General features: G+C 50.7%; 1 protein-coding gene across 5 annotated transcripts in view; it reads left to right on the forward strand.

Moving 5' to 3' along the window:
• Nucleotides 1-17823, forward strand: part of myo1b (myosin IB) — a 65317-nt gene that overhangs the window by 35231 nt on the left and 12263 nt on the right. For all 5 annotated transcript variants that reach the window (XM_084452203.1, XM_084452204.1, XM_084452206.1 and 2 more), the window contains exons 6-19: nucleotides 1011-1057; nucleotides 3321-3384; nucleotides 6174-6272; nucleotides 7033-7136; nucleotides 8162-8309; nucleotides 9109-9227; nucleotides 10547-10633; nucleotides 11313-11378; nucleotides 12888-12992; nucleotides 14349-14411; nucleotides 14770-14970; nucleotides 16015-16241; nucleotides 16453-16653; nucleotides 17621-17714. In XM_084452203.1, coding sequence (XP_084308329.1) covers nucleotides 1011-1057; nucleotides 3321-3384; nucleotides 6174-6272; nucleotides 7033-7136; nucleotides 8162-8309; nucleotides 9109-9227; nucleotides 10547-10633; nucleotides 11313-11378; nucleotides 12888-12992; nucleotides 14349-14411; nucleotides 14770-14970; nucleotides 16015-16241; nucleotides 16453-16653; nucleotides 17621-17714 — 1625 coding nt within the window. The remainder of the gene's footprint in view (nucleotides 1-1010; nucleotides 1058-3320; nucleotides 3385-6173; nucleotides 6273-7032; nucleotides 7137-8161; nucleotides 8310-9108; nucleotides 9228-10546; nucleotides 10634-11312; nucleotides 11379-12887; nucleotides 12993-14348; nucleotides 14412-14769; nucleotides 14971-16014; nucleotides 16242-16452; nucleotides 16654-17620; nucleotides 17715-17823) is intronic.

A 17823-nucleotide genomic window follows, 5' to 3' on the forward strand; every position in this document is an offset into this window, starting at 1 on the left:
TCCGACACAAACACACGCACACTCTCTCTTTCATTCTCTCTCTTTCCATCCGCTCTATGTCTCTGTCTCTCTCTCTCTCTCTCTCTCTCTCCACTATCTCTCTTTCTCCACTGTTTCTCTCTCTCTCTCTCTCCACTATCTCTCTTTCTCCACTGTTTCTCTCTCTCTTTCTCTCTCTCTCTCCACTCTCTTTCTCCACTGTTTCTCTCTCTCTCTCTCTCTCTCTCTCTCTCTCTCTCTCTCTCTCTTCTATCTTCGCTCATTCCCTCAGGCCCTCAGCATGCTAGTTTAAAAGCCCAGACATGCACATTACTAATGAACTTAATCATTAATTAGTGGGGCAATTAAAGCAATTTGAGCCTCATGGCAATGTGTTGCACAACATATTAATGCTATCAAAACATACAGTAAGTACAATGCGGTTTCACAGGTTTTGTGAATAGAGGAGTAGTGAATAGAACGGAGTTCCAGCATTCCCATGACCAAGCCTATGCATGAGTACATGTACGAACCTGCACCTCATTCATTTAGGGGTGGTTTCTAACTGCTAAATTTTAATGGAGGCTGTCATGTTTTTCATTGTTTGGCATCAGTGTGCCCTCTAACTCAAATGTAGCGAGACCGCTGGTTCAGCCAATGCTAAACCTACAGGTGAAAAGCTTCAGAACTTCATTTGAATCCATACCCTTCAATAACATAATAGGTCCAAATTATGAGGCCTTGTCAGGACAAATAGCTTTCCAGTCCAGGTGTTGCATGACTGACGGCTAAAAGAGGACAAGACACATGATCCTAACTTAATGGTTTGTTCCTGTTTAAAAAAACAGGCACAAACAAGTTTGAAGGCTTGAGATTAGAAATGTAATCTGAAGCCATGTCGCTGATATGATCAGGACTCCTGTGGCACTTCCCTTGAGGTTCTGGAACTTTCCATTCATGTGTGATGCATTGAAATGAACCACCCTGTCTGTGTAGTTGGTGCTAATACGCTGATGTTTTCTCCCTTTCAGCTTTTGGGAACGCCAAAACAGTGAGAAACGATAACTCGTCCCGATTCGTAAGTGTCCTTGTTCAGTTCCTGGCTGGTTACCTGCTTTGATGGTTTCCCCTGAGTTTGTTTGCTCAACATTAAACACATGTGGACGTTTGATCTAGATGTCAGCATGCACAAACCGCTCGCTCCTTCTCTCCTTTTGGCACTCGAGAGTCTTTCTCTCTTTCACTCCTTTTTTGTTTTACCGCTCTGTCTTGCCGAGCAGAGGTCGCCATATGTTCTGTGCAGAGGCCGTGACGCTCTTGCGTCCGGGGATCGCTCATTTCGGGGACCTTCGTCTGCTCATCGTCACCGCTGATTGCGCTTTAAGCACGGCGAGTCTCTTCAGGCCGGCGTCCGCGCACGCAACGCCGCGTAGGGTCTGACGGAGCGCCAGGGAGATCACAGTTGCAGGAACGCCGCCGAGGACAGAACAGAAATGAAACTGGAGTCGGCAGTGTTTTACCGTTTTGGCAAGCGTCTCCAGATGTCTGGCGACGGCCCCTGCCAAGATCGCTTGTGTTTGGAGACTTGCTATTTTCTCCTGTACTTGTACAGCAGCGCTGTCTCTTTTTCCTAAGGAGGGATGTCTCTGAGCGCTTCTTCTGTATCCAGTCCGCCCGCCCTCACAGACGGCTCCTGGCCTTTACCGTTAAGAGATTACAGACCATGCAAATCAGCCTGGGACTCTCCGCTGGCGTGGAGACAGCATTGGCAACCAATCGTAGGAGGAGTTGACTTCTCCCGCTGCCCTTTGACCTGTAATACTGCTCTCTTTACTGCAGCTGGCCAGCTGCCCACGCAGGACAAACTGACGTGGCATCCTCCTATGTCCCTCCGCCATTATGACTCATGAGTAGTGTGAAGATGGCTTCCCAGCATTGCTTTGTCACAAAATGTTACGGTATGAAAGGTTTTCACGGAGGCTTTGATGCAGATAGCACCAGCACAGTGTGTTGCAACCACTGTTCTTACTGAGGCTGTTTTGTCTGGTACACCTATCTAGGCAAGCATGTTATTTACAGTCACTGGAGATATGAAACTTATGAAACTAGAGCCATGTCTAGAGCACCACAGCTTTTCACCGAGGCTTTCTCACGCTCACTGGCGCACGGCGTTTCTGGGGGTGCTCTCTGGCAACAGCTGGCTCGTTCAGATTCCACCCCGATGTCTTTGCGTCATGGACGCCTTCCCCGATCTCAGATAGCCTCGACACCCAGCCTCGGGAATGAACCAGGCCCTCCATGCCTTCCCCCGCGGCCTCAGCCCCTATCCTGGAGGTTCTAGTCTAGACTGCCAAACAGTCGTCATTTATTTAGTCTGTAGTACATTGTGGGTGTTGCCGCCATGTTGCCGCCGCAGAGAATAAGAGATTGTCAAAGACGACTGTTCACGGCACTGCCATAGAATCCTCCATAAGCCAAGGTGATTGACGACTGTACATACTGTAACTACGGTTGTGTCTCTAGCACCTTCACTCTCAGCGCCAGTTGGTTGGCAATGCCACTCACCAACCCCTTCTTTGTGTCTGATGTGGTTATATTTAGGTAACCTTGGTGTAAAGCATCGGATGAGCAGCAACTTTCCACTCCAGTCATAATAACTCATTTGCTTCTGAGCAGAACAAACAGGTCGATCTGTTACTTCTACACAGGGAAGCAGGGACGTTAGTTGGTCTTTGGCCGCGGACGACTTATCCAGCTGAGACTGCTTTTTTTTGTGAACTGCCGACTATAAATAAAAGAAGGATGGTGGGTTGAGGGGAGATCAGAGTTTGTCAGAGACACTGGGCTCAGTGTTCCAAGTCCAACTTAGAGGAAGAGAGATGGTTTGTTTTACTCCTCCAATGGAATGAAGAAGTAATTTCCTTTTTACAGTAGTCCATTACTTCACTGCAAAAACCTATTTTATGATTGGCAGCCGACTTTATGAACACATCTGTGCCCGGAGACAGAATTACTTGAGTTTGGAGAGACTCTTACTGCCTTCAGTGCCTTGTGTAAGGCTCATATTTCAGTGAGGTTTGTAGTGATCCCTGTGTGTGTGTCCTTTCTCTCTATTGGAGAGACTGGCCAGGGCCTTGCGGTACTGGATAGCAACCCTGTTGTGCTATTGGGGTCTTTGATGCTAGGTCATCAGGCGTTGGGCTCTGTGCCTAGCGCGGCCCAATGGATCCGTGTTATCTTATTTTGCCTGCTTAGAAAGTCTCTATGCTTCCAAAAAGGTAACTGATTTACCTAAGCAAGCAACTTTTATTTGCTCACTATGTTTATCTTATTCTCCACAGGGGAAGTATATGGACATCGAGTTTGACTTCAAAGGAGACCCTCTGGGTGGAGTTATTAGCAACTGTGAGTATGACACACACACACACACACACACACACACACACCTACTCATCCCACTTGCTCCTCTCATGCCAGTGATGTGAGCCCAATAGCGATTGCATGGACCCCCTGCTGCCATCTCCCGGTGACAACATTTCAATTGAATCCCCTAATCAGCCCACCCTGTTAATGATTCCTCACACACGCGCCTGGCCAGGGCCACGGAGGCCAGGCCGGCCGTGACGCGCTGCATACAGCTGTCCCAGTGTGGCCTGCCGGCCCATCAGAGAGAGCAGCTGATCAATATCCATGCCGTTTGATTCCCCGTCAAGGACACAGGACTAAAAAAACCAGCCTGCAGTGGAGAATTACTTTCCAATCTGCTCTGTTTCTCCCTCTCTCTCTGCTCCGTTTCTCCTCTCTCTCTCTCTCTCTCTCTCTCTCTCTCTCTCTCTCTCTCTCTCTCTCTCATCTTCACTCATTCCCTCAGGCCCTCAGCATGCTAGTTTAAAAGCCCAGACATGCACATTACTAATGAACTTAATCATTAATTAGTGGGGCAATTAAGCACTTTGAGCCTCATGGCAATGTGTTGCACAATGTCTCTCTCTCTCTCTCTCTCTATCTCTCTCTCTCTCTCTTTCCCTCTCTCTCTCTTTCTTTCTCTTGTTCTATTTCTCTCTCTACCCCCTCCACCCACGTTAAGTTTCACTATCTCTCTCCAGGCTGTTGTGTCTATGTGGAGAGATGTGCCTGAGGTCACAGAAACGGCGAGGGCCCGACGATCTCCCGGTCACAGATGCCTCTCTGTCTGTCCGGTTGGAGGTCTCATAGGAAGTCATCTCCCCGTACAAGGAGAGCTTTATGATGGCAGGATGGCAGGAGGACATGTGACTGTTTTGTAGCCACAGACAGGGATGGATGGAAGTAGTAACTGGCCTCCCTAGAGCCCTTTAGGTGGGGGGGGGGGGTCTCTCAGAAGTCACAGGCAGTAAATTTTGTCTTTTCTTTTTTACACAACAGCAGTCAGCTGACACCGCGTTTTTTTTGTGTTTTTCTTTTCATTTTGCCCCAAGGCCCTTTTTTCACTGAGAAAGAGCAGCAGCAGTCCTAGGGAGCACGGTCACACTACAGTCACATCACAGAGCGGAGCAGGGATCGGGTTTAGAGCCACCCGTACTCAGCAGCGTCACTCACTGTCCTGGTTACAGTCGCATGGTGGGACGCGGTCGAATGGCTTGTTAGATCCCAGTCCAAACGGCAACAACACAGGGTGCGGGCTCTCTTTCCTACAGCACGCCATGTCGCATGTCAAACACTGCTGCTTTCATGTCTGTTTATCTAATAGTGCGTATCCTGGATTGCAGTCCGCTGGAAATGCCGTTCCGGATTTCACAAATGCTTTACAGCAGGGATGAAAAACGGCGCATAGCCTCAGCAGTAAAAAGCAATAACACGAGTGAGCTCTTTGAGCGTACAAAAGGTGGAAGGTCACGACCGAGCCCCCCCCAAACCCCCCCCCCACCCCCCTCAGGGACATTCTTTGTCCAAACTTCCTGCAACTTATTCTCTGTGTCCTTCGAAGTTTGGCGAGCAGCCGCCTGCGGTCCTGCCGCGGAGCGATGTCGCGTTCGCGAACGAGGCAGAGAAACGGCGGCGGGCGAACGAGAAAGCAGATGGGTCTCCCTGTCCGTCTGTGGAGTCCTCTAGCCTACTCTACTTTGATTACAATTCAGACAGAGGCAGCGCTGACTGGCTAGCCACTCTCTCTAAAGAGACCCTGCATCATTCATGAGCCTATTAGCGACAATGGCGCCGAAGCGTGGCAGCGGCAGTGGGCGGCACAGATTGACGGCCGCCTTACCTGATAGCCGCTGACCCCTAAATACGCCTGCTATTGACTCGGCCCCGCCTCTTTAGCGGGCCAGTGGCGACGCGCCAGCGCCTGTAAGTGGTACACGTCGCTATTAGTTCCCGGAGAGTGGGTGGGTCAGGCCGACGGGTGACAACCGAATGGTTTGCAGCAGCTCCCGTTTATAAATGGCGCTCACACACAACCGCCGAGAAGAAAACACACAACGTTTGTAGTTCCAGAACGTCACCCGCTTCCAAAACTGGAGCTGAAGTCAAAGCTTTTGAACTGCAGTTTTAGAACAGAGGAGGTGGCATTTCATCTTGTGTGGCTCGGTTGAATTAGAGGTGTAGAGCCGTGGGTTCCACTTCCATGACCGGTGTGTGAAGATGGGTGTGTGTCAAGCAAGCAGGAGGTGCTTCACTTTTTTGTTTATGACCTTCCTCTTCCTCGTAGCACATGGAGTTCTACAGTATGAACCAACAGCCGCTGAGGAAATGGCTTACCAGACTAATTCATCTTAAATCCGTCCCGTCTTAACCGCAGAGAACACACCCTCTCAAGCTAGTTGTTGTTTTCTCTGGTCAGTAGCCATGGGTACAGGGCTGGCGTTAGATCTTCCCGTGAGGCTTCCTCCTCTGGGGCTTCCTGGCCCTCAAGTCTTCCTCCACTCACACAATGGACAATGAGAGGCCTGATGGTGGCTCCGTCACCTTGGAAACTCTAATATTTAGCAGCCTGGCCCGACAGATGTTGCCGAGACGCCAACCACTCGTACATAAGAGATTCATCATGGTATTAAATGAAATGATACCTCATTTAAAAACCACCGTTTTTTTCGTTCCTCCTAGCCGAACCCTCGTTTGATCCTTCTGTTCTGTGCGGTCTGTTTGGAACAGTCTCATCCTCTCGGTTCCCCGACGTTCTCCTGATGTTCCCCCTGCTGTTGTTCCTTCTGCAGACCTGCTGGAGAAGTCGAGGGTGGTCAAACAGCCCCGCGGAGAGAGGAACTTCCACATTTTCTACCAACTTCTGTCCGGAGCCTCAGATGACACGCTGAGTGAGTGACTTGCACAAACACACACACACACACACACATACACACACACACACACACACACACATACACACACACACATGCACACACACACACACACCAAACATGTTTGATGCCAAACAAACACATCACCAGTATTTAAACATGAGTCAACAGGGAACAAAGCCTATGGAACCAGTTCCTCCTATTTGTTTTTCTGGACATTGTTGGACATTCTAGATGAGGAAGGACAATATAATGGTCTTTGATTAGTTTCACCGGTGCTCAGACATCAGAGCGGTGAGCTTGTGCCATTGTTAATGTGACACGTAATCCGATATGGTACCATGCTGAGACACTGGACTGGACTTCCCTGACACTCGATCCCGGGCTTTTAAAAAGCCATTCAATCTACCGTAGTAAAATGTACTATGGCGCCTCCACACCAGCAGCAACTCAGTACTCCTTGTTGATTGGCTGATGTGTTTGACTCCGTACTCCATGTTGATTGGCTGATGTGTTTGACTCCGTACTCCATGTTGATTAGCTGATGCGTTTGACTCCGTACTCCATGTTGATTAGCTGATGTGTTTGACTCCGTACTCCATGTTGATTAGCTGATGTGTTTGACTCCGTACTCCATGTTTATTAGCTGATGTGTTTGACTCCGTACTCCATGTTGATTGGCTGATGTGTTTGACTCCGTACTCCATGTCGATTAGCTGATGTGTTTGACTCCGTACTCCATGTTGACTGTGTTTGACCTTTCCTCTCTGACGCACAGAGAAGCTGAAGCTGGACCGAGACTTCAGCAAATACAACTACCTGAGTCTGGACTCGGCCACCGTCAACGGGCTGGACGATGCAGCCAGCTTCAGGACTGTGAGGGTGAGTGTGTGAGACACACACACACACACACGCACACACACACACACACACACACACACACATACAGTTTACTTGTGTTCCCGTACATCACCATTAACTCCAGCTCAGCCCCTGCCGTTGACTACACTGATGGTAGTGCCAGGTTGCTTTCCGGCTCAAGAGCTCTCTGAGACAGAGGCCAAGATGTGGTCCGGGCTTCTCACATCCTCACTGAACAAATACGTCTTTAACCTGTTACCCAACCACCTGGACTTTGAGCTGACGGAGAGAGGAGGGTAGTTCCACCTACAGGCCGTCCCCTAAACAAACACCAGCACAATGCAGCTGGACAGGCTGGCATGAGAACCCTGGGGCAGAAACAGCAGCTGCATCCTTTTATTCACTCTGATGCACTCACACACACACACACACATGCACAGGCTCACACACACAGGCTCTCACACACACACACACACACACACACACACACACACACACACACACACACACACACACACACACACACAGGCTCTCTCTCTCACACACACACACACACAAACAAACAAACAAACAAACATACGCGCACACACACAGACACACACACACACACACACATACACAGGCTCACACACACACATACAAACATACACCCACACACAAACAAACATACACATACACACACACACAGGCTCACACACAAACACACACATACACAAACATGTGCACGCACACACACACAAGTAAACACACACCGACACTGACAAGTCGTCCCGTCGTGCCATGCGCGGCCGCCGCGCGCAGTCCATCTCTTCCTGTTAGCGTCGACGACTAAGAGGACGCTGTGTCCGAGCCAGACATCGTCCGACTCGAAGTCTACTGGACTCCAGCGCACTCTGCCCTGCCGCTGCACCCTGCTTCTGTTTCTCCTCCGCGTCTCTCTCTCTCTCTGTCTCTCTCTCTCTCTCTCTCTCTCTCTCTCCCCCTCTCCCCGGTGAATTGCGTTGTCTGTCTTCAGTAACTGAATGAGGTGTCTACCTTGTTCCCAGAATGCCATGCAGATCGTGGGCTTCATGGAGGACGAGGTGCAGTCGGTGCTGGAGCTGGTGGCCGCCGTGCTCAAGCTGGGCAACATCGAGTTCAAACCCGAGTCTCGGGTCAACGGCTTCGACGAGAGCAGAGTCAAGGACAAGAACGGTGAGCGGCACAGTTCCCAACCGGAGCTGTAATGTGAATAACTGTGTTCGGAATCGCTCCCTCGTTCCCTCACTCCCTATTCCCTATATAGGGTTCACCATGTAGTGAACTACCTAGGGAACGGAGAAAATGTGGGGTACATGCACTGTTCCCTGCAAATCAAGGTGAATTGTGGGTAATAAATAGTGGACTATATAGGGAAGGAAAATTCCGTGGAGAATTCGGACACTACAAACAAAATGGCTGCCGCCCTATATAGTGCACTATATAGTGAATAGGGAGCGATTCCGAACACAGCTATTGTCTTTGTTTCACGTTGCAAATTCAGTAGCCTTCCAGCTTCTTGATTCTTTCTGCGTGGATCCGTTTAAAGTAAAACAAATAATGCTGTGGTAGTTATGATAGCTGTTTAGATAAGTTGGTTAGAATGACGTGCTGTATATAGATAAGATAGTTACCCAGTAATCCATTACATAATACAGTACATTACCAACTGCCAGTCTGTATGTGCCTATGTGCTTGGTTTTCTCACTGTATGCATGTCTGCTGCCACCTATTGGTGGCTGAGATAACAACACTGTACTTCCCTAACCATGAGGAGTAGGTGGGGTGAGCCTCATTGGTCACAGCTGCTCTCTATTAAGCAAATAGCATAGGGTGTATTTGCATCTCTGATGTTTTGTTTCTTTGTCTCTTGTTCCTTTTGTGTGTGTGTGTGTGTGTGTGTGTGTGTGTGTGTGTGTGTGTGTGTGTGTGTGTGTATGTGTGTGTTTTATTTACCTGTTTTGCCTGCCAACAGACCTGAAGGAGATGTGTGAGCTGCTGGGGATCGAGCAGTCGGTCCTGGAGAGGGCCTTCAGCTACCGCACCGTGGAGGCCAAGATGGAGAAGGTGTCCACCACGCTCAACGTGGCGCAGGTCAGAACAGGAACCGGCCGTCCTGCGCACTTCCAGTACGCTCTTTAGGACAGGTCACCGGGTACTCTACCACACACCGTGGAGGGGGAACGTTACTACTTCCCCCCCCCCACCTCCCCCCCCCCCCCCCCAACAATTCCTCCTCTCCTCACTCACCCTGCCCCCAACATCAAACCACACGAACACAATCAAATATAGATGAGCAGCTTTCTACTGGAAAATTCAGATCTAGGTCACATTTTGGAGCTCTGTGAGATGGCGGGGGATGAGGGGGTGGTGGGATGGGGGGGTGGTGGGGGGGGGGGGGTGCTGATATGAGAGACGTATCTCACGAGTTCTCCTACTCCAGGAGAGCAGCTTAGAACAGGAGGGCTATTTAGAAAAGAGTCCGTCTCCTGATCGGCGGTATGACCGTCCTCGCTGTAGGGGGGTCTGGTTTGTGGAGAAGCCAGAACCCCCTGACGCTGTGGCACTGATCCTGCCTGATCCCCCCCCCCCCCCCCCCCCCCCACACACTAACATCCCCTCCGCAAACATCCGGTACCGTAGAATAAACAACACCGGGAGAGAGAGAGAGACTGCGGCAATCAATCATAGCTCAGCAAGCGACCTAAGAGCGACCCCCGGCTAGTTTAGCGCTAGAACATCGCCAGCTAATCCGCCGCCGACCCCTATTAATCGTTCGCTCGCCGGTCGCGTTTCTGCCACGCCCCCCCAAGGCACCGCAAGTTCACACTCTCCCGTTATGTGCGTGCACGTTTGGCCGTGTTCCCTTTCTGCGTCCGCGTGCCGTTCGTGCGTCCACGAGTCCACGCGAGCGATGACAGGCTTCGCTACAGCATGGCCGGCAGCCAGCGGATGCACCGTCTCGACCATTAGGAGTCATGTTTCCCCCCCCCCCCGCGGACACGCCCACCCAGAGGACACGCCCACCCAGACGTCTGAATGTATCATTTCGCTGGTGCTCCACGGGGACATGGAATGAGAGGAATGCCTGGATGGAATTCACTTCGGCGGTGCTGTACGCGCTCACATCCACCGCGGTTTATCCGAGGTCTTGGTCTGTGTCCTGGTAGACGTCATGCCGACTTGAGTTCTCGTCATAGCATTTGTAACCTTTTTGTAACCCATTTGTAACCTCTTGCGTGTTTACTTGAGCTGTCCTCTTCTTGATAGCGCACTAGTTTGAAGCTTCGGCCCGTTTCCTTCCTAAATCAGGCTAGCGATGAGGTCACTGAAACTAGAGGTATTTATGTGTCCGTGTTCTGTTGATTTGTTTCCTGTGTACTATCTGAAACGTTTTTGTTGTTGTTTTGTAGGCGTACTATGCCCGTGACGCCCTTGCCAAAAACCTCTACAGCCGTCTCTTCAGCTGGCTGGTCACCAGGATCAATGAAAGCATCAAGGTACCCTGTCCCCTGACCCTCTACCTCTGGTCCCCTGACCGTCTCTCTGGTCCCCTGACCGTCTCTCTCTCTGGTCCCCTGACCGTCTCTCTGGTCCCCTGACCGTCTCTCTGGTCCCCTGACCGTCTCTCTGGTCCCCTGACCGTCTCTCTGGTCCCCTGACCGTCTCTCTCTCTGGTCCCCTGACCCTCTCTCTCTCTCTGGTCCCCTGACCCTCTCTCTCTCTCTCTGGTCCCCTGACCCCCTCTCTCTCTCTGGTCCCCTGACCCCCTCTCTCTCTCTGGTCCCCTGACCGTCTCTCTGGTCCCCTGACCCTCTCTCTCTCTCTGGTCCCTTGACCCTCTCTCTCTCTCTCTGGTCCCCTGACCGTCTCTCTCTCTCTCTCTGGTCCCCTGACCCTCTCTCTGGTCCCCTGACCCTCTCTCTCTCTGGTCCCCTGACCCTCTCTCTGGTCCCCTGACCCTCTCTCTCTCTGGTCCCCTGACCCTCTCTCTGGTCCCCTGACCCTCTCTCTGGTCCCCTGACCCTCTCTCTCTCTCTCTCTCTCTCTCTCGTCCCCTGACCCTCTCTCTCTCTCTCTACTCTCTGCTCACATTCTCTACCTCCTTCAATATAGGTATGGGAACCATCAACATTTTCATTGTGTGTCTTATGAATGTCTTTTTTTTTCTCCTCTCAGGCTCAAGTCAAAACACGCCACAAGGTAATGGGTGTCCTGGACATCTACGGCTTTGAGATCTTTGAGGTGAGGATATGGCTCTGTAGGAGTTGCGTCCAGTTGGATTAGTGAAATTCGACAGAAAACGCCCACGGTTACGTGCCAACAGCTTGTTATCAGGCTACTGCTCTGATCAATAAGCCTCTGTTGAAGTCTCTAACCTCCAGAAGTGCATGTGTTCACATCCCACGTTCCCCCACTCACTGCGAAGTCCTTCCTCTCTCCTGAATGTTGTTGTGTCTGGCCGGCCAGGACGGAGTAAGTAAGCCTGCCGAGGACAGTTTGCTGTGGCCGTGTGCATGCTGTGATCTCAGTCTCTAATCCTAGTCCTAATTCAGCTCCTTATCATGAACAACGCAGGTATCCAAGGAGGCAGTGTGCCGCCCGGCCGAAACAAAACAAACGTCTATATTGTTTCGGCCTGGCAGCAGCTGCCCCTTTGGAGATAGCCACGTGCCGACCACCGCCATAGATGCAGCGTACCGTTTGCCGTGGCGTGCGTTTCAGGGGGGGTGAAGGCATAATGGTTTCACTGTCAAAGAACGGAGAGCGCAGACCGCGCTGTATCATGGCTCTTTTTAAAGGACGAACGAACAAACACTCGCTCTGTTGTTGTGTGCTTAGTGGACCAATGTGACCTTTACCTCCGTGTGCTTTTACTACTACTGTAGTCCTAACCCAGCATATCCTAAGCAAATGAGCTACCTAACCCAACCAATGGCGATACTGCTAGCCAAGAACAGATCATGCTAACTCATATGGCCACGATTGATGTAAAAGGGGATAATTGTGATTTTGCAATGGTTAATAATTGATCACTATTTATGACCTGTGAAAGATTTCACAGTTCATAAGTTTCCTATACTGAACAGGAACTGTAAGTCTAGATAAGGATTTACGATCAGCTATCTTTTGTCCAAGACACTGTGTGTTCAACAGTGGCTGTAAAGCAATAAGCTTGTCATCTAGTCAGTAAGAAAGTCAGAAAGTTCCAGGCCCCAAGTTCCAGGCTTGTTTGCATGGATGGCGAACATTGCCTCAACACTACGAGAGACCAGTTCCCACAACCCTGGAGAGAGAGAGAGAGAGAGGGAGAGGGAGGGAGAGAGAACAGATTCTCATCTGTTTGTTTGAAATATTCCTCGTCTCGTGTGACATAACATGGCTAGGAATGGCCTCAGGAATTCCGGAATCTTTAGTGGGATCCGAGGGAGATGTCTGGGGACCGGGGAGATGTCTGGGGACCGGGGAGATGTCTGGGGACCGGGGAGATGTCTGGGGACCGGGGCCCCCACAGGGACATGCGTGCAGGCTGGCGGCTCGCGAAGACTACACGGAAACAGGTGGCGGCAGATGGCCGTGCGCTCTTCTCATTAGCGAGAGGACAGCCGGCGTGTTAGCGAGTTTGTCTCCCGCCCCGACGTACGCGGCGATGCCGTGCGGCGTCCCGCCGTGCGCATCTGGGCGGTGGGCGACGCGTGCGTTTGTGCGACGGAGCACGAGGCTAAACGGTGTCTACGGGTCGTGCCTCCACAGGAGAACAGCTTTGAACAGTTCATCATCAACTACTGCAACGAGAAGCTGCAGCAGATCTTCATCGAGCTGACGCTACGCGAGGAGCAGGAGGAGTATGTCAGAGAGGTGAGTCGGCGCCCCCCTCCCCCCCCCACTTGGGCGGGAGGTGGGAGGTTCGAGGGGTTTGCACTCAGTGCCACACACAGAGGGGGGAGGTGCCCCCTAAAGCCATTCATCTCTCACCATATCACTTAGCCTCCTCCGCCTTTCTGCCCCCACACCCCCCCCCCTCCCCCCTCACCCCCCCGACACCTGCATTCCACACGTTGACAAGCCAATTTGTAGTGTGAACAAGGCTTGTCGCTGTGTGTTTTCGGTGCGTCTGGGCCGTGACGTTGACCTTTTCCATATCAGTCATCTGCTCGAACCTCCAGCCAAACATCCACCCGGCTCCGTCTGTCCCCTCTGCACTCCGCGCCTCACGACTCCTCCCACTCTGTCGTTTTCTCTTGTTTAATCCGTTTCTGCTTTCTCGGAATTAGTCCAGTTCGCTATCCCCCTTTCTGTCCATCAATCTTTCTATCACTCATTCCATCTCTCCTCCCCCACCTCCTCCTCCTCCTCCTCCTCCTCCTCCTCCTCCTCCGTGGTCTTGGGGACGGAAGTGATCTTTCACTCTAGCAGGGGTAAACACACTTCTCCCCTCGGGGCTCAGGGCTCTGTTTGCTTTCAGAGCTTTAAGTATGAGTGCTGCTCCCTTGACCTCCCCACCATGATATTCCACTCCATGGCCCCCCCTCCAGACCAGAGCATGAGAAAATACCACAGTCCAGGAGAGATGGGCTCCAGATTGCTAGCAAACCCACCCTGTCCAAGCTTTAAACCCCTCCCCCTATTTACAATCCCCAAAACCGGTCCCTCACTCACACAGTCCGAAACCGGCCAGAACCACCTTCCAAGCCCTGACAGTAGATGGGCTCTGAACACTCATCCCTGTGAGAAACCATTTTGTTTTCCTGTTCAGACATGATGCAGATCTTGTGTGTTACTGGCACTGTTGAATTGTGTAGAGTCCTACAGTATGAAGGGATGCATCAGAAGGTCAAAGTCAAGGTCAGGTTTATTATCTCACAAAGAGAAATTCATTATGCAGACAGACATGCGATCACATGACATCAATACAGCTACTTGTCCACTAACAGCAATAGCATGCAGATACATAGTTTAACTGAAGGCCGTTAGCCAGGCCAGACATTCCAGATACAATGAAAGAACGGCTTAAAGCAGCTCTTGACAAGATGATCAGTGGTTAGTTGACTAAGAGCCAGGGAGGTCAAGCCTTATCAGTTAAACCACTTAGGTCTGTATACTATAAATTAGTCCAGGCAATGTGGTGAGATTATGCCATGAGATTATCTCTTAGAAACTTGAAGAGGAGAGACAAAATAGTAACCTTTGACCCCTGCTCTTGTTTTGTCACAGGACATCGAGTGGACCAACATTGAATATTTCAACAACGCCATTATCTGTGACCTCATCGAGAATGTAAGTCCATCTATCTGTCTCCGGGTTCTTGGAAAGCAAACAAAACAATTTCAGACTATATTGTTCTAAAGCAATGGTTGGTTTGCCATCACTGCAAATATCAATAAATGCATCTCTCTCTCTCTCTCTCTCTCTCTCTCTCTCCACTATCTCTCTTTCTCCACTGTTTCTCTCTCTCCCTCTCTCTCTCTCTCTCTCTCTCTCTCTCTCACCACTGTCTCTCTCTCTCTCTCTCTCTCACCACTGTCTCTCTTTCTCTCTCTCTCTCTCTCTCTCTATCTCTCTCACCACTGTCTCTCTCCCTCCACTGTCTCTCTCTCTCTCCATCCTCCACGTCTCACTCCATCTTCGTGTCCAGAGCCAGAACGGGATCCTGGCCATGCTGGACGAGGAGTGCCTCCGGCCCGGCACGGTGACCGACGACACCTTCCTGGACAAGCTGAACACCATATGCGCGGAGCACCAGCACTTCGAGAGTCGTCTCAGCAAGAACTCCAAGTTCCTGACGGACCACAGCCTTCCTCACAGCTGCTTCCGCATCCAGCACTACGCTGGGAAGGTAGTGGACAGAGGCCTCACACACCATAAAGACTACACTTCCACCTGAGAGACCACAAAACCAGACCTGGGTCGAAAATACTACTTGGAACGCTTTCAATTGCGTTATCGTTTGCTTGAGTCGGCGGGTGGGTGGGGTTTGTATTTTTTGGGAACTGCCCATTTGGTTCTGTTGTGCCCGACCGATAACAATCAAGCACAGACAAATAAATGATTGTAATTTGGATTTGGACAAAGGTTCGTCCAAAGTCAATTTTTGATGCAGCATTCTGCATTGCTATTTAATCATGACACATCGCAATAGTGTCCCATAGCGTATCTATAGACTGGTGACATTAGAGCCACCACAGGACACTGGAACACCTGCAGGACACTAGGGTCCAGACATCCCACCAGGAGACATACTGTATTTAATCACCAAAGAGGAGGAGACCTGGGATCTATATGATTATTATTATTATTATTCATACCGATTATATAGCTTGTGATTATAGTCAACCCGAGCGTGACAGATTCTGGTTAAAAGCATAACCTGGACTGTGTCATCTGTGTGATTGCTAACGCTGTCAGTAATGCACAGGGTTCTGTCCACGTATGACGGAGGAGAAACCCCCCCCCCCCAGAATATCCCTGGCTTTACAGACGCTCTGCTCAGTGTAAACACACTGATAATCCCTGACGTGCCCCCATCCCCGCGCAGCGAGCCGCAGGCTTCCAAGGCCTGCTTTTCCTCATCTTGGCTGATTACGATTACTCAGGCCATATTATTTATTTACCGCTAAGTAAATAAGGCCATGAGCAAGCACTCGTGCGTACCGTTAGCCTCGCGGAAAGCCAGATTTCCGCGTTGTCACGGCAACCCCGAAACCGAGGGCGAACGTGAAGGTCGAGGGGGCGATCGACATGTTTATAGTTTCTCCGAGGGCGGTGGCTGGATGTCGTTTGGTGTTTCTGAGCTTTTCTGTCACAACAAAGCGGTTTCGCGTCACGTTTTGGGTCACAGTGTCACAACGTTTGCCGTCTGTCCATCCTGTCCGTCCTACAGGTGTTGTACCGGGTCGAAGGCTTCGTAGACAAGAACAACGACCTGCTGTACAGAGACCTGTCCCAGGCGATGTACAAGGCCAACCACAGCTTGATGAGGCAGCTGTTCCCCGAGGGCAACCCCGCCAAGGTCAACCTCAAGAGACCGCCCACGGCCGGCTTCCAGTTCAGAGCCTCAGTGGGCACGCTCATGAGGAACCTGCTGACCAAGAACCCCAATTACATCAGGTAGCTGTCTGACACACGCACACAGACAAGGGCCTCCAAGGGCACACTCCCGAGAAATTGGCAGACGGAGAACGACCACGTTCTCCAGAGCACACGCCCCCCTGCGGAGCCATATCCTGACCCATGTCCTCCTGTCACTATACCGATGCGTTTGTTGTTGTAGGCGCTCTGTGCGGCATCTGACCTGACCTCTGACCCCTCTCCTCCTCAGGTGCATCAAGCCCAACGACAAGAAGGCGGCCCACATCTTCACGGACTCGCTGGTGTGCCACCAGGTGCGCTACCTGGGGTTGATGGAGAACGTGAGGGTGAGGAGGGCGGGCTACGCCTTCCGCCAGGCCTACGAACCCTGCCTGGAACGCTACAAGATGCTCTGCAAGCAGACCTGGCCCCACTGGAGAGGACCCGCCAGGTATGACCTCAAGAACGCCTGTCCAAAATATGGACAGCTAACGTTTGAATAACATTGTTGCTGTGAAGTGAATGATTGGGACGTGCAAAAAACGCATCACACACACACACACACACACACACACACACACACACACATTAACACACTTGCACAAACACGTCACTATTTCAACAAGCTAATTTAGAATCGCCTGGCTCTCTGATTGCCAAGGGCGATAATCCGACCAATCAGAGTTGTGTCATTCTCTTCTTTGGATGCGTTGGGTAATTTCTCTTATCTCTCTGCCATGAACCCACATCACCCCCATCGTCTCTTCTTATAAGACATGTTGCGTCATATCTGCTAGGCACACTGACTGAACTAATATGTTTGGTATCCCGTGTGGTTGTACCGTCCTGATCTGGTCTGTCCATATATGGTGGTTTGGTAGTTCATGAGGTCATGTTTTCATGTTTTCATTCCACATGTCATCATAGATATGCACCAGGAATCGCCTTCTTCCTCTCCATCTCCTCTCCCAACAGTCTTATCAGATCGACCCCGGTCCCATATTCAACCCCCCCTTTTCTCTCTCCCTCTCGTCTTTCTCTCTCTCTCTCTCTCTCTCTCTCTCTCTCTCTCACTAGCCATGTTTCCATCCACTTGTAAATCGAATTGTGTGAGGATCGCTAAAAATATGAATGCGAATAAAGCCGGTGAACGTGCGTTTCCATCTAGAGCTTTAAATCGGATAAAGCATTTATCACAAAAGACTTTTATCGAACAAGAGAAAATCCGATGAGATCGACAGTACAAACTTTTTCTCGATTTTCATGATTTTTAATCGAATTTTACTGTTTCCATAAGGCATTTTTAATTCGATATAACTTAATTCGCATAAAACCTGTGGATGGAAACATGGCTTCTGACTGAAAACACATCTGTGGATGAACACTAGTAAACATATGCACCCCCTCCCTTTACGCAGGGAGGGAGTTGAGGTGCTGATGTCTGACCTCCAAGTCCCAGCAGAGGAGTTCGCCTACGGCCGCTCCAAGATCTTCATCAGGAACCCGAGAACGGTAGCTAGCACCTCCCGCGTTTACGACAGACACACACACAACGCAACTGGATCCTAGCGTACTTTTAACGAACCGGGCTTTAAGAAATGACCTAGTATGTGGAGTATCT

Source organism: Borostomias antarcticus (genome assembly GCF_949987555.1).
Source record: "Borostomias antarcticus genome assembly, chromosome: 17".
Classification (NCBI taxonomy): domain Eukaryota; kingdom Metazoa; phylum Chordata; class Actinopteri; order Stomiiformes; family Stomiidae; genus Borostomias; species Borostomias antarcticus.